The sequence below is a fragment of the Mesoplodon densirostris genome, chromosome 10 (genome assembly GCF_025265405.1).
Source record: "Mesoplodon densirostris isolate mMesDen1 chromosome 10, mMesDen1 primary haplotype, whole genome shotgun sequence".
NCBI classification, from domain to species: Eukaryota; Metazoa; Chordata; class Mammalia; order Artiodactyla; family Ziphiidae; genus Mesoplodon; species Mesoplodon densirostris.
In genome coordinates this window covers 74,106,483-74,123,001 of record NC_082670.1, presented here as the reverse complement: position 1 = coordinate 74,123,001, position 16,519 = coordinate 74,106,483, and the positions used below count along the sequence as shown (strand labels likewise).

The window sequence follows — 16,519 nt, the reverse complement described above, 5'->3', positions numbered from 1 at the left end:
AGGTCTGTTTGTGGGGGAGAGGCAAGAGTGTGGAGAGAGACAGTCACAAAGAGAAGTGTAGTTACAAAAGAGTTGTAGTCACAAAGAGAAGATCTAAATGGGAGGGTGGAGCAGCTAATGTTGAGGGAAAAAACCGTATAGCAAATGAGCCTACAGCATAAATACCAGACAGCGCTAGTGGAATCTGAAGCCTGTGGTACACTGTGAATAACTTAGCAACAATAAAACCCAAACCCAGCTCTACTCCTAACTACATTGACTTAACCTTCTCTCTTGAACTTAAGTCCTAAGAAGAAACATGCTCATTTCTGGGAGTAAATACTATGTGTCTCAGTCTTGACTGTTCTACCCAGGATGTCTAGCTTTCAACCAAAAATCATGAGAGACACACAAGAAGGAAGAGAAAAACAGAAAACTGTCAAGAGTCAAAGCATTCAATAGAACCAGACTTGTATGACCCAGATGTTTAAACTGTCAGAGAATTTTAAATAACTATGATTAATATGTTAGAGGCTCTAGCAGAATAGGTGGACAACATGCATGAACAGAAGAGGAATTTCAGCAGAGATAGAAACTATTAGAAAGAGTCTAATAGAAATGAAAAACATGGTAACAGATGAGTGCCTTTGACAGGCTCATCAGTTGACTTGACACAGTTGAGGAAGAAATCAGTATACTTGAAGGTAAGTCAGTAGAAATCGCCCAGACTGAAATATAAACAGAAAAAGTGGGGAAAAAACAGACTAGAACACCCAACTGTGGACAATATTTTTTTTAAAAAGTGTAATTTGTGCATAATTGGAATCTCAGAAGGAGAAAAGAGCAGAGGTGAGGAAGAGATGTTTGAAGGGATAATGGCAGACAATTTTCCAAAGGAAAACAAAGATATTACACCACAGATCAAAGAAGCTCAAGCAATGCAAAAGAGGATAATTAATAACAATAAAATGCATCCAGACACATCATATTCAGACTGCTGAAATCCAAAGGGAAAGAGAAAATCTTGAAGGCAGCCAGAGGGAAAAAAGACACATTACATATAGAGGAACAAATATAAGAATTATAGTGAAATTTTTTGGGGAAACTATCCAAACCAGAACACAGTGGAGTAAGATCTTTAAAGTGTTGAAAGAAATGAACCTATCAACCCAGAATTCTGTCCTCAGCAGAAATTTTTTCCAGAAGTGGAGGAGAAATATAGACCTTTTCAGGAAAACAAAAATTAAGAGGTTTCATTATCTACAAAAAAGTATTAGGGGGCTTCCCTGGTGGCGCAGTGTTTGAGAGTCTGCCTGCTGATGCAGGGGACATGGGTTCTTGCCCCGTTCCAGGAAGATCCCACATGCCGCAGAGTAGCTGGGCCCGTGAGCCATGGCCGCTGAGCCTGCGCGTCCGGAACCTGTGCTCTGCAACGGGAGAGGCCACAACAGTGAGAGGCCTGCATACCGGAAAAAAAAAAAAAAATCAAAAATAAATAAATAAATATTAGGAAGTTCTTAAGGCAGAAGGAATTTGAAATAAGACGGAAACTTAGATCCACACAAAGAAAAAAAGAACGACAGAAATGGCATAGATGTAGCTAGATATAAAGTTCATTGTTTTCCTTATTTTTAGTGTCTCTGAAAGATACCAGTTTGAAACAAACAAAAAAATTGGTAGCAGTATATTGTGTGTTTATAGCATATGTAACTATAGTAGCACAAAGGATGAGAGGGAGGATTTGGGAGTATATGGTTGTAAGATCTTTGTGCAGCACATGAAGTAGTATGGTATTATTTGTAAGTAGACTGCAATTAATTAAAAGATGCATATTGAAAACCCTTCAATGTTAAAGGTTTTTTAAAAATTAACTTCTGGGGCTTCCCTGGTGGCGCAGTGGTTGGGAGTCTGCCTGCTGATGCAGTGGACACGGGTTCGTTCCCCGGTCTGGGAGGATCCCACATGCCACGGAGCGGCTGGGCCCATGAGCCATGGCTGCTGAGCCTGCGCGCCCGGAGCCTGTGCTCCGCAACGGGAGAGGCCACAACAGTGAGAGGCCCGTGTACTGCAAAAAAAAAAAAAAAAAAAAAATCTTCCTCAGTGTTGTACAACCACTAACATTCTCCATTTCCAGAACTTTTTCATCATCTCCGACAGAAACCCTGTATTCAGGGTTTCTCCCCTGGGTGGCTCCTCCCACTCTCCTCCCCCAGCCCCTAGTAACCTCTATTATACTTTCTGTCTCTGTGAATTTGCCTACTGCACATAAGTGAAATCATACAATATTTGTACTTTTATGTTGGCTTATTTCACTTAGCACATCATTATACTTTTAAAAACTTTTTTAGTGGTTGCCCTTGTTTTTGCAATATACATTTACAACTAACCCAAGTTCTCTTTCAAGTAACACTGTACCATTTCATGGATAGTGCCAGTAGCTAATATCAGAGTATTCCCAATTTCTCCCTCCCGGGCCTTATAACATTGTTATCATTCGTTTCACTTACACATAAGCTATAATCACCAAATAATTTGTTGCTGTTATTAGTTTGAACAGTTATATGTTAGATATATTAAGAATAAGAAAAATTAGATTTATCTTCATTGATTCTTTTATATGTTTATTATATATTTATTCATTTATTCTATTGCTCTTCCTTTATGTAGATCTAGTTTCTGACATATATCATTTTCCTTCTTAGGAATGAGTGAATGAATGAATGAAGTTTCCCAGCCACTCCATGTGGCTTGTGGGATCTTAGTTCCCTGACCAGGGATTGAACCTGGGCCCTCGGCAGTGAAAGCATGGAGTCCTAACCACTGGACTGCCAGGGAATTCCCTGAAGAATTTATTTTAATATTTCTTGCAAGAAATAATACTGGCGACAAAGTTCCTCAATTTTTGTTTGAGAAAAGTCTTTTATTTTGCTGAGTGCAGAATTCTAAGTTGGTGTCTTTTTTCTTTAATTTAAATATTTCACTCCACTATTTTCTTACTTGAGTGTTTTCTGAAGAGGAGTCTGATGTAATTATTATCCTTGCTTCTCTATAAGTAAGGTATTTTTTTCTCCTCTGTCGTCTTTCAAGAGTTTTTTCTTTGTCTTTGTTTTTCTGCAGTTTGAGTATCTTATGCCTAGGTATAGATTTTTTGTGTGTTATTTATACTGCTTGGTATTCTCTGGACTTCTTGGATCTGTGGTTTGGTATCATTAATTTTGGGAAATTCTCAGTCATTATTGCTTCAAATACTTCTTCTATTCTTTCTCTTTTCCTTCCAATATTTATAGTACACGTATGTCACACTTTTTATAATTGTCCCACAGTTCTTTGGTATTCTTCTAACTTTCTCATTCTTTTTTCTCTTTGCTTTTCAGTTTTGAAAGTTTTATTGACATTTTTTCTAGCTCACAGATTCTTTCCCTGGCTGACCCCAGTCTTGTGGTTGAGCCCATCAAGGAATTCTTCATTTTTGTTAGAGTGTTTTTGGTGTCTACCATTTCATTTTGATTTTTCCTCAGAGTTTCTCTCTTCTTGCATCATCCATCTGTCCACTCTTTTCATTTAGAGCCCTTATCATATTAATCAGTTGTTTTAAATTCCTGGTATGTTACATCTCTGCCATATTTGAGCCTGGTTCTAATGTCTGCTCTGTTTCTTCAAACTGTGTTTTTTGTCTTTTAGTAGCTCTGTAGGTTTTTGTTGAAAGCTGGACATAATATACTGAGTAAAAGGAAGAGAAATAAATAGGTCTTTAGTGTTTTATGTTTACCTGGATAGAAGTTAGGTTGATTTTACCATTTCTTGTAGCTATAGGTATCAGAGGCTAAAATTTACTTTGGTGTCATTTATTTTGTCTCCTCTGTTTTACAGGAGCCCTCTTGATGTGGTGGTGTGAGGAGAGCAAAAGCATTCTCTAGCCCTGTGATTTGGTCTCAGTGTTTTAGTGAACCTGAGTTGTGCATATCCTTTCCCCTATTTTGGAGGCTTAGAGGGGGCTGGAGTTGGGTATTTCCCTTACCTTAGATCAGGAAAACTCTGGTAAAAGTTCTGGTAAAACACTAGTTGGTTAGGACCTAGTAAAATAATTTTTCTTGAAGGTTAGTCTTGTTAAGAAGAGCAGGATGCTTTGGATGTATTTCACAATGCTACTTTATTCTTCCCTCTGCCAGAAGTACTAGGAGATTTTTCTCTGATCTTTATTGTGAAAACCTGGTAGGACTCCTCGGGGGGGTAAACTCAGAGAAGTCCGTGGGCCGCCCTGAGACTGGGCCCCCATGGAGTTTTTACCTCTCAATCTTGTCCATGCTGAGCCTCTAGCAATACATTAATTACAGTTTGAGGTTTCCTACCCTGGTTCTAGTCCTGCAGAGGTTTCTGCTCTGTCTAGTATGTTGTAATTCTCTGTATCTGTCTGTCTGTCTCCAATTTTGAGCACAGCAGTTTTGCCCTATGACCTCAATTCTCTGCTGGATCTAAGAAGAGTTGTTGATTTTTAGTTTGTTGAGGTTTTTTTTTTTCCTAGGACAGGAGTTCCAACATCCAAAAATCCTTACATGTCAAATTGAAAACCAGAAGTCCTGTATTGTTTTTCTGTTCTCTATTTTATTTATCACTACTCTAACCTTTATTATTTCCTTCCTTATGCTAGCTTTGGGTTTAATTTGCTCTTCTTTTTCTAGTTTCTTAAGAAGTAATGTTAGGGTGTTGATTTGAGATCTTCCTTTTTTAGTGTAGTCATACACAGCTACAAATTTCCCGCTTAATGCTGCTTTTGCTGCCTCTCATAAATTTTGATGTATTTTTGTTATAATCTGTCTCAAAGTATTTTCTAATTTCCCTTGTAATTTCTTCCTTGATCTATTGGCTATTTAAGAGTGTGTTTCATATCCAAGTATTTGTTAATTTTCTAGTTTTCCTTCTGTTACTGAGTTCCAGTTTTATTTCATTGTGATTAGAAAAGATACTTTGTATGATTTTTGGTTTTTGGCCTAAAATTATGGTCTATCCTGGAGAATGTTCCATGTACATTTGAGAGGAATGTGTATTCTCTTGTTGTTGAGTGGAGTGTTCTCTATATGTCTGTTAGGTCTAGTTGGTTTATAATCTTGTTCAAGTCTTCTGTTTCCTTTCTGTCTGATCATTCTATCCCATATTGATTGTAGGGTACCAGTTTGTTTAGAGATCAGCACAACCTTGATACCAAATCTAATAATATTTCAGGAAAGGAAAATTACAGAGACACATCACTCATGACGACTAATGCATAAATAGCATACAAAATAATACCAAACTAAATGTAGCTATATTTAAAAAGGATAAGTACATTAATAACAAGTCGATTTTTCCAGGAATACAAGATGGCTTAAGTGGCTTAACATTTGAAAATCAATGAGCATAATTCACCATAGTAGTAGAATAAAGGAGAAAAATCACATTATCATCTCAATATATAAAGAAAATTATTGATAAAATTCCACATCCACTTACGATAAAACTCTTAGCAAACTACAGATGGGAATTTCCTTAATTTGATGAAGTGTATCTATAAAAAAATCTACAGCAAACTTTATTAATGGTAATATGATACATCTTTTTAATATGGAACAAGACAAAAATCATGCTGGTTAACATGATTTCTGTTTGATATTGTATTGGAGGATCTAGCCAATATAATAAGGTAAGAAAAACAAATGTATAAGAATTAGGAAGGAAGGGAAAAGGTCATCATTTGCAGATGAATAAAATAATTTACAGCTATATTATTAGAATTAATGAGTAATTTTAGCAAGATTTTTAGATACAAGGTTGGTATAAAAAGCCTTTTATTTCTATATACTGCAAACAAATGGAAACTGAAAGATGTGATTTACAATAACATGAAAAACATCAAATAGCTAGGAATAAAATGTAAGAAATATTTACAAAGAAACTTCAAATCTTTACTTATATAAGTTAAAATGAAGGAATATACCTGTTCATCTATTGGAAGACTCAGTATTGTAAAGATGTCAGTTCTCCCCAGATCTGTAGATTGACTGCAACCCAAGTCAAACAGCAAAAAAAAATTTAAGTAGAAATTGACAAAGTGATTCAAACAAGTAAAACCTGACCCCTACCTAATACCACACACAGAGATTAACTCAAGGTGGATATTAGTTCTCAATATAAAAGGCTTCTAGAAAATAATATACTAGTATGTCTTATGACCTCTATGGATAGGGAAAAAAGTTTGTTTAAAAATATAGAAAAACCATTAACTTTTTAAAGGAAAAATATTGATGAATCAGAGTATATTAAAATTAATAACTTCTGTTTATCAAACAACACCATCAAGAAAATGATATTTGTAATACAAGTAATTGCCAGACTGATATCCAGAATATTGACTCAATTAAAAATTGGCAAGAAATTTAGGCATTCCCCAGAAGAAGAAATCTAAATGGCTAATAAATAAAAAGATTCTCAACTCTATTAATAATCAGAAAATGCAAATTAAAATTACAGTGAGATAATACATGTTTCAAAATGGTTAAAATGAAAAAGGTAGAAAATACAGTAATGTTGGTTAGAATGTTAAGGCAGAAGGATTTCTTGTATACTACTGGCAGAGTACATTGGTACAGCCACTTTGGAAAATATTTGTCTTTTTATTATAGGAATCCGTGTAGGTATGCATCAAATGACATACAAAACTATTCATATAATTATGAGAATATTATCAGTAGTCTTCCAAAACTGTGACCTACCCAGAGTGCCTACTATGAGGAGCATTAGAATGGATAAATTATGGCATATTTGTATAATGGAATACTATACAGGAGTGAGAAGACATAAAGTACTGTTACATGCAACAGCACAAATGAATCTCATAAGCAATGTTGGGCAAGAGAAGCCCCACACAGAAAAACATTCATACTGCATAATTTTGCTAACATAGTGCTGAAACACAGGCAGTGTTAAACTGTAGTGTTATAATTCAGGATAGTGATTACTTTTCAGGAGTGCAGCAGGTTAGTGATTAGAATGGGGAGGAATTTTACACAGAATGTGGACTTTCCCTCTCTGGCCTCTCCTTTCCAGGAGCCCCCTCACTTTCCAGTGGTTATGATGGCCACATTGCACTTAGTTGTCATGTCTTCATCGTCTCCTCTAGTGTGGGACAGTTCCTCATTCTCTCTCTGTCTTTCATGGCCTGGATACTTTTGAAGTGCATATCATATACAAGTTATTTTGTAGAATGTTTCTCAATTTGCGTTTGGGTTTTCTCATGATGAGCTTGAGTTTATGCATTTGGCAAGAATGTCATAGAAATGATGATGTGCTTTTCTGGTATGATATTGATGTTTTAGGACTGGTGATATTAACTTTGATCCATTAGTTAAGGTGGCATCTGCCAGATTTCTTCACCGTAATGTTACTGTTTTCCCCTTTGCGACTAAGAAGAATTTTGTGGAGAGAACCTTTGAGATTATGCAGATATCGTAGTCGTAATAGTCATTTTGGCATCCACACCTCTGATTTCAGATCAACACCACAAGATTCATTCTGGTTTTACCTTCTTCTTTTTAAAATTTTATTCTATTTTATTATTATTATTATTTTTGGCTGTGCCGTGCAGCATGCAGGATCTTAGTTCCCTCACCAGGGATTGAACCCATGCCCCCTGCAGTGGAAGCATGGAGTCTTAACCACTGGACTGCCAGGGAAGTCCCATTCCCCTCTTCTTATTTTTACTTCTTTCTCCCACAGTGAGAAACCTGGCTCTCATTATCCATAGTATATTTATTTAATTTTAGTATACACATACAGGAGTTCCAGAATTGCAGACCCCTAACTTTGTGACCATATAATTTATCATCTAAATTAGGACACTTTTGAGAGAGATAAGAGGCATTATTATTATTCAGGAATAACAGGTGTAAACACAGACTGTTTTAGGGAAACTGGGAAATATGGCTCCTTTTGTATGGTACATATTATACTAATTTATTATCAATATAACTTATTTTTGTCCTTTACCTTTTCTAGCTTCATAAATTTTCTTTTGAATGATCGAGAAATCACTCTTGAAAACTTAATGTGTTGAAGGTTGTTAAAATGGTGAACATTTAGTGATTTGTATACTTAATAGAAAGCATATTCTATAATCATAATAGACTGCTTTGGTGGAATATTGAGTTCTCTTAAAGCTCCTTCAGAGTCAGATGGAACAGAGCAGCATTGCTAGTCCCTGTTTTGTTTGGATCACTCCTGTGAGTTAGAATTGGAATTTCTCAGGTTTCCCTTGAGAAGATTTTATTGCATTTAGTGCTTCAGAATTGTAAGTCTTAAAGAATGTTGGCCAAAGAAGTATTCATTTGAGATGTTTTTCTGGTGGTTAATAACATTTCCCTGTTCAGGTGGACACACGTTTGCAGAATGGATTTGCTCCTGGGATGAAACTGGAGGTGGTTGTGAAAGACGATCCTGAAACCTACTGGGTTGCCACCATCATTACCACCTGTGAGCAGTTGCTCCTCCTCCGCTACGATGGCTACGGGGAGGACCGGAGAGCAGACTTCTGGTGTGACATCAGGAAGGCTGACCTCTACCCCATTGGGTGGTGTGAGCAGAATAAGAAGACCCTCGAAGCCCCGGAAGGTAATGCGATACTTCGTATCAAGGCGTGATGTGGTGTTGCTGTAGGAAAATTTGGGCTGTCCACAGTCTTAGGTTTTCAGTTTCCCAAGCACATAGGTCTTCCTGACTTCTTTGGGTTAGCATTTTGAATAACAGTATTTATAAGGAATAATTTACATTTCCCTTTAAAAAAATTATATTCTGTGCTCACTAAGCTTCAGGCTTTTATGACATTCATAGGAAGCATCTGTGGCTTATAATCCTGTAGGTCTGTGAGGCTCTCTTAAGTTTGAGACTTGTAGGTCTGGTTGTCTTTGAGTACGTTGGGCCAGATTGATTCTCTTTCTGATTATATCGTCCTCCCTCCTATCATCTACAAGCAATCTGGGACCTGTGGACCCTTAGAATAAACCAACTGAAGCTCTCTTTCAGGAAAGAGCCCTACTGGGAGTAGAATCCAAATTAAGTAGGACAGAGACAATAGGACAAAAGAAAGAGAAGGGTCATATAAGTGTGCAGAAAGGAAAGACAGACCTTAAGAAAATTCCAGACCTTATATGCTTTACTTTCAACTTATTTTTTTATAATTTCAGATTTACAGAAATACTTCAGATTTGCAAAAATATTATAGAAAATTCTTGGGCACTTACTGCCAACTTTCCCCAAATGTTGGCATTTTACCACATTTACTTTATCCTCTCTCTCTCTCTCTCTCTCTCTCTCTCTCTCTCACACACACACACACACACACACACACACACACAGGTTTTTTTAATGAACCATGAGAGTCAGTTGTACATGTGATGTCCTTTTACTCTTTACTTCTAAAAACAAGGACATTCATGAACACAATAAAATAAAATCAGGAAATTAACTTTGATATAATACTGTTATTTAATGTATAGACCTTGTTCAGTTTTTATCAATAATGTTTTTATAGTAAAATGTTTCTACAGTAAAAGAAAATCCTGGATCATGTGTTAACATTCATTTGTCATGTCTCCTAAGATTCCTTTAATCTGGGACAGTTCCTCAGGCTTTCTTTGACTTTCATGACTTTGACATCTTTGAAAGGTACAGGCCGATTTTCCCAGGAACGTTCATTATGTTGAGTACTGTTCATTATTCCTCATGTCTTTTCCTCGTCCAGGATTCAGTGCATTTAGCTGTCATATCTTTTTAGTTTCCTTAACCTTTCTTTGTCCTTCTTGGCATTGACGTTTTTGAAGAGTACAGGCTGGCTATTTTTTAGAATGTCTCACAATTTGGGTTTGTCTGATGTTTACTTAGATTCAGATTGTGCACTTTCGGTAGGAAAAATGCAGAAGTGATGCTGTGTCCTTCTGGTGCATCATATCAGGAGACACATGCTGTTGGTTTGTCCTGTAACTAACTTGTGATATTAACTTTCATCACTTGATTAAATTGGTATATGCCAAGTTTTTCCACTGTAAAATTGCTTTTACTGTTTTTAATTAGTAAGTATCTTGTGGGAAGATAGCTTGAGATTATGTAACTATCTCATTACTCTTCAAACTTCACCCACTATTTTTGGCATCCATTGATAATTTTTATCTGAAACAGTTATTACTCTAATGATTACCAAATGGTATTTTCTAATTCCTTCTTTATTTCATAATTGGCTTTCTACTATAGAAAGAGCTTTCTCTTTTCTACCATTTACACACAGGTATTTATGTATGCATGTGTGTATTTATGTATCTATGTCAGTATAGACTCATGAGTATTATTTTATTCAATGGATTGTAATCCTTACTATCATTATTTATTTTGATGCTCAGACTGTCCTAAATTTGGCCAGTGGACACCCCTTCAAGCTGGCAAATGTGTCCTTTGCTATGTCCCATTATTCTTTGAGTAGTTTCTTGTTCAGGAAACTTTTCCTTGCCTCAGCCCTGAAATCAGCCATTTCTCCAGGGAGCCCTAGGTTTTTTTGTTTTGTTTCATTTTGTTTTTTGAAGGATGGTATTTAGAAATGAAGTTAGAGTCCTGGGTTATCAATGGGCTTCTAGCTTGCCATTAACATTCTGTGAAAAAACAATGTAAGAGGAAGCTCTAGAGACATGAAGCTACCTGGCCCACTATCGCATCTTAAGAGTATAGGAAAATTCACCTCATTTAAACATGAACAACAGAAAATGATTTCAGTTGAGTCTCATACAAGGTCAAGTTAGGATAATAAAAAAAAAGAGGGAAAAAGGGTAGAATAAAATCCTCCCAGAGCGGGCTTCCCTGGTGGCACAGTGGTTGAGAGTCCGCCTGCCGATGCAGGGGACACGGGTTCGTGCCCCGGTCCGGGAAGATCCCACATGCTGCGGAGTGGCTGGGCCCGTGAGCCATGGCCGCTGAGCCTGCGCGTCCGGAGCCTGTGCTCCGCAACGGGAGAGGCCACAACAGTGAGAGGCCCGCGTACCGCAAAAAAAAAAAAAAAAAAAACAATTTGTAAAAAAACAAATGCAGAAGCAAATAAAGAAACCTGTGTATGGAGCTTGTGAAGTAACTACCCAGAGAACAACTATCTCAGTGACTTTCAAATACAGTAATTTAAATGTATGTCCCTAGTAAGGCTATGCCAAAAGGAACCAAAAAAATTGCCGAAGTAGCAACAACAGCTCAAGCTGTTTTTAGTAATCATATTGTTGGTGGGTAGAGTTGATGTTATTTTGAAATTATTATTTGTGTATTGTGGGATAAAGCTGGACGGGGGCAGGAAATGTACAGGAGGAGCACGGAACATCTTTTTATACCAAAAGTGAAAAAGAGATCAGTAACTATTTTTACTACGGTTATGTCAAAGGACTCAGGAGCCAACCTGAAGAGACCCCCTCTTAAAGATGAGACACTTTGAGCATCAATAGGACAGCAGCTGCAATGGCCTGAAACATATATGTGATTTAATTTGTAACTTCATGGTGAATCTTTTAAACAAAACCCTCATTGGTCGCCTTGGGACGATGCTAAAGAGCCAACTGATAATTTTGAAGGCTGGTAAATACAGAGAAAGAATAAAGAAAATCAAGCATATATCCTGCCTTCTTTTTGTGATCAAATAGTAGAAGAAGAGAAATTTTTCTTTATAGAAGTATTTTGGTTAGTAAATGAAGAAGGGGTGATAGAATATCACCATTTTTAGCCCCTAATGAATCAGTATATCTATGTAGTGAACATTAAAAGCTGCTAACATCACAGAACGAGAGACAACCAGAATAGAATGAATGTGCCTCTTGATGGAAAGATACAACTCCACTTACGAAGTAGTCTTACTCCCCACCCCAGAGAGCCAAATCTGAATTTGATCAAGCCTCTAGATCTAAATACTGATTTATAGAAAATGGAAAGGACAGTAGAGCAACTGGTTACCACAAGGAGGCAACCAGTAAAACCAGACTCTGAAAAACTCTATATAAGACAAAATGTTGAGTCTTAACAAATATGCTGCAAGAAAAAGAGGGAGTGTGGGGTATACATACACATTAAAAGAGATTTAGTTGATATATTAACCATTTGCAATGTATGGCTCTCATTTGTATTATGATTTGACCAAACATTGAAAAAATCATTTTTGAGACATTTTGGAAAGTTGAACATGGACTAGATATTTGATATGAAGGAATTATTGTAATTTTTACAGGTGTGATGTTATTGTGGTTATACAAAAAGTTATTTTCTTTTAGAAATGCATACTGAGATTATATTAGATGAAATTACATGATATCAGGAATTGGTTTCTGAATAATCCATGGTTGGGTTGCGGTGGGGGGAGTATGTGAGGATATAAATCAGGGTTGATAAAGTAGCTGTAAAGGACCAGATAGTAAAATATTTTAGGCTTTTCAGGCCCTGTGGTTTCTGTCACAGCTGCTCAACTCTACCTTTGTAATGTGAAAGCAGTACTTAAAAAATGATGTTGACTGTGTTCCAATAAAACTTTATTTACAGTAAAGACAGCAGGCCAGATTTAGCCCACAGTTCATCGTTTGCTAACAGCTCCTGGTCTAGATATAAAGATTGACCATGAAGTGACAGTTTTTGAAGCTGGGGATTCATTATACTGTTTTCTCTATTTTTCTGTATATTTGAAAAATTCCATAATAAAAAATAAAGTAGTTCATTTTTGGATAAAATTATACTAACAGGGAGTTGGGCCTATTCTCTTTTTTCTGGATACAACTCCTATTAAACTAACCAGGAAGTAGCTCTATCTAGAGGAGGATTATTTTTAAGCTGTCAAAGAAGCAATATGTTGGGCTGTTAAATATTAAAATGACAGATGCACCTCTGAACCATTTTCACTGGTTTAGTTTCTCTGTATTCTGCTTAGTTTAATTTCTCTGTGTTTTGTGGCTGACAGTATGATTCCTTCATCTAGGCATCAGAGATAAAGTGTCTGATCGGGATGAGTTTCTGCGGCAGACCCTGATGGGAGCATGTAGTCCTCCTGTTCCGCTGCTAGAGGGCGTGAGTATTATTGCTTCCAGAATCAGTGTGGAAAACCCTTCCAGTCTTCCTGTCCAAGGAATCTTAAAATTGCATGCTCATTTACCACTCCAAGACAGATCAGCATTATTAGTACAGACATAGGCATAGGTATTGGGGGGTGTAAACTTACCCTCAGAGGTTGCAAACTGGTGGCTTGCTCAGTGCGTAAAAGGTTTTTGAATTAGTTGCAAACACATGAAATCTAGTTTTCCAGATTCTTTCATGCAGTTGGAAAATGTGGCCATTTTGAGCTCTCCCTTGGAACTGAGCAAGGGCTGACTCTACTTCAGCATGGACATTTGTAACTCCCACACCATGTGACTTGAGACCCCTTTTCTTTTGCTCAGAAGACACTGGACCACCACCTACCTGCTTTCAGCAGTTCTTTTAAATTAGTACAGCTTTTGAGCTTGTTGGTGAAAATAGATTTCTTGTTTTTGTGAAATAAATTATTGGTTATGACGTTTCTAAGTTATATTTTGTCACTATCTGTCGTACCAGCAACATTCTTTGTATCATACGTGAAATGCAGTTTATGAAGGTTCCAATTTCTTTACATCCTTGCCAACACCCGTTATTCTCTTTTTGGTTATAGCTATCCTAGTGGGTGTGAAGTAATATCTCACTTCGATTTGCATTTCCCTAATGATTAATGATACTGAGCATATTTCTATGTGCTTTTTTGGAGAAATATCTGCCCATTTTTAAATTGGGTTATTTATCTTTTTATTATTGGGTTGTAAGAGTTCCTTATAAATTCTGATTAGTCTAGATCAAGATATATGATTTTAAAATATTTCCTCCAATTCTGTAGATTGTCTTTTCACTTTCTTGATGATATTGTTTGTAGAACAAAAGTTTTTTATTTAGATGTTGTCCAATTTATCTATCGTTTTCTTTTTTTTTTTTTATCTTTTGTTGCTTGTACTTTTGGAGTCTTATCTAAGAAGGCTTTGTTTAACCCAAGGTCATATAGATTTACTTCTATATTTTCTTCTAAATGTTTTATTGTGTTAACTGTTATATTTAATTCTGTGATCCAGTCACAATTCCTCTTTAAACTGATTGGCAAACACTCTGTTTCTAGGTGATCTTTATATTTTATACAGGCATACCTCATTTGATTGTGCTTCACTTTATTGTGCATTTCAGACACCGCATTTTTTACAAATTGAAGCATTGTGGCAACCCTGCTTTAAGCAAGTCTGTCGGCGCTATTTTTCCAACAGTATTTGCTCACTTTGTGTTTCTGTGTTACATTTTGGTAATTCTCACAACATTTCAAACTTTTCATTATTATTATATTTGTATGGTGATCTCTGATCAGTGATCTTTGATGTTACTATTGTAATTGGTTTTCGTTTTTTTTTTTTTTTTTTTTTTGCTGTACGTGGGCCTCTCATTGCTGTGGCCTCTCCCGTTGCGGAGCACAGGCTCCGGACACGCAGGCTCAGCAGCCATGGCTCACGGGCCCAGCCGCTCCATGGCATGTGGGATCCTCCTGGACCGGGGCACGAACCCGTGTCCCCTGCATCGGCAGGCGGACTCTCAACCACTGTGCCACCAGGGAAGCCCCTGTTTTGCATTTTTAAATTAAGATATGTGCATTTTTTTTAGACAATGCTGTTGCACACTTAATAGACTACAATATAGTGTAAACTTTATTTTTATATGCACTGGGAAACCAAAAAATTAGTATGGTTCACTTTATTGCAATATTTACATTATTGCAGTGGTCTGGAACTGAACCTGCAATATCTCAGATGCATGCCTATACTCTGACTCATTTAATTATGTTTAGTCTGGGCCCAGCTAAACACTCAGTAACATTTGAATGAATGAATGAAATCATGGACAAATGAATTAATAAGTATCCTGCAGTACATTGACCTTGATTCTGCTATTCTTATCTTTAGCTGTGAATGTGTTCCTTCATTTGTTCATGTGTTCTTTTGCATATATATGAATATGTAAGTGTCATAGAGCAGTTCTTTTTTTTTAAATAAATTTATTTATTTATTCATTTATTTTTGGCTGCGTTGGGTTTTTGTTGCTGCCCAGGGGCGACTCTTGGTTGTGGTGTGCAGGCTTCTCATTGCGGTGGCTTCTCTTGTTGCGGAGCACAGGCTATAGGCACGCGGGCTTCAGTAGTTGTGGCACGCGAGTTCAGTAGTTGTGGCTCGCGGGCTCTAGAGCACAGGCTCAGTAGTTGTGGTGCACGGGCTTTGTTACTCCGTAACATGTGGGATCTTCCCAGATCAGGGCTTGAACCCGTGTCCCCTGCATTGGCAGGCAGATTCTTAACCACTGTGCCACCAGGGAAGTCCGAGCAGTTCTTATTAGGAAAAAAATGTAAGTTTGAACAGTAAGAAATGGTTAAGTGACGATACTGAATCAGCCTTTGTTTTTATTCTTTTTTCTAGCTTTTAATATGTATCTAGAGAGTGAGAATTAAACTTTTCCTTTCCCTCAGTGTAATCAGTACACTCATTGCATTTATAAGAACATCATTGTGAAATGAGTAAAAAAATCAGAACTGAAATGCCATCAGCAGATAAGTGGATAAATTACTGCCCATGTATAATACATAATGTCAATAAAACAGATTAAAAGAATGAGGGAGATTTATATGTGCTATAATAGAAAGATAGCTGTGAAATATTAAGTGACAAACACATTGAAAAACAATATACATTTTTCAAAAAATACAAAAGAGGAAAAGACACTGGTGGATGTTGACTTGTGTGTAGAAAACCCATTCTCAGAGAGTATATGCCAAAGCGTTTATCATGGTTCTTTCCTGGAGGTAGGATTGTGGGGGATTTTGACTTTTGTCATATTTGATTTTTTAAAAAATGATGATCATACTTGCTTTTACAGAGACTAAGTAATATGATATTTTAAATATTCTTTCTAGATGAAACTATAACATAGCCCTAGAGATAGAAATCTTTCTTGAAGATAAATATTTTCATATCACCAGAAATAATACTATAGAGACTTGTATGATATTAGACAGTTCAGTGTCACTAGCTTTGGATGGGTAAAAATATAAAGGCTAATTTGAGTTCATTTAAAACTTGATTTTAAAAATATTATGTTACCTCTCTTATATAATCATTTTGCTTTTTTTACCTACAGCTCCGTAATGGGAGGAATCCTTTAGATCTCATTGCTCCAGGTTCCAGGCTAGAATGTCAAGCTTTCCAGGACTCTTTAAGTACTTGGATTGTTACTGTAGTAGACAACATTGGAGGAAGGCTGAAGCTGCGTTATGAAGGACTTGAGAGTTCTGATAATTTTGAACATTGGTTGTATTACTTGGATCCGTTTCTTCATCATGTTGGTTGGGCTGCTCAACAGGGATATGAGCTTCAGCCCCCATCAGGTGAGGAGCAATATAACATTTTTCTTTTAATAT

At 36.7% G+C, this 16,519-nt stretch overlaps 1 protein-coding gene across 2 annotated transcripts in view; it reads left to right on the top strand.

The window, feature by feature from the left end:
• Positions 1–16,519, top strand: part of SFMBT1 (Scm like with four mbt domains 1) — a 126,378-nt gene that overhangs the window by 83,450 nt on the left and 26,409 nt on the right. For both annotated transcript variants that reach the window (XM_060110226.1, XM_060110225.1), the window contains exons 4-6: positions 8,379–8,619; positions 12,989–13,077; positions 16,240–16,486. In XM_060110226.1, the coding sequence (XP_059966209.1) occupies positions 8,379–8,619; positions 12,989–13,077; positions 16,240–16,486 (577 nt within the window). The remainder of the gene's footprint in view (positions 1–8,378; positions 8,620–12,988; positions 13,078–16,239; positions 16,487–16,519) is intronic.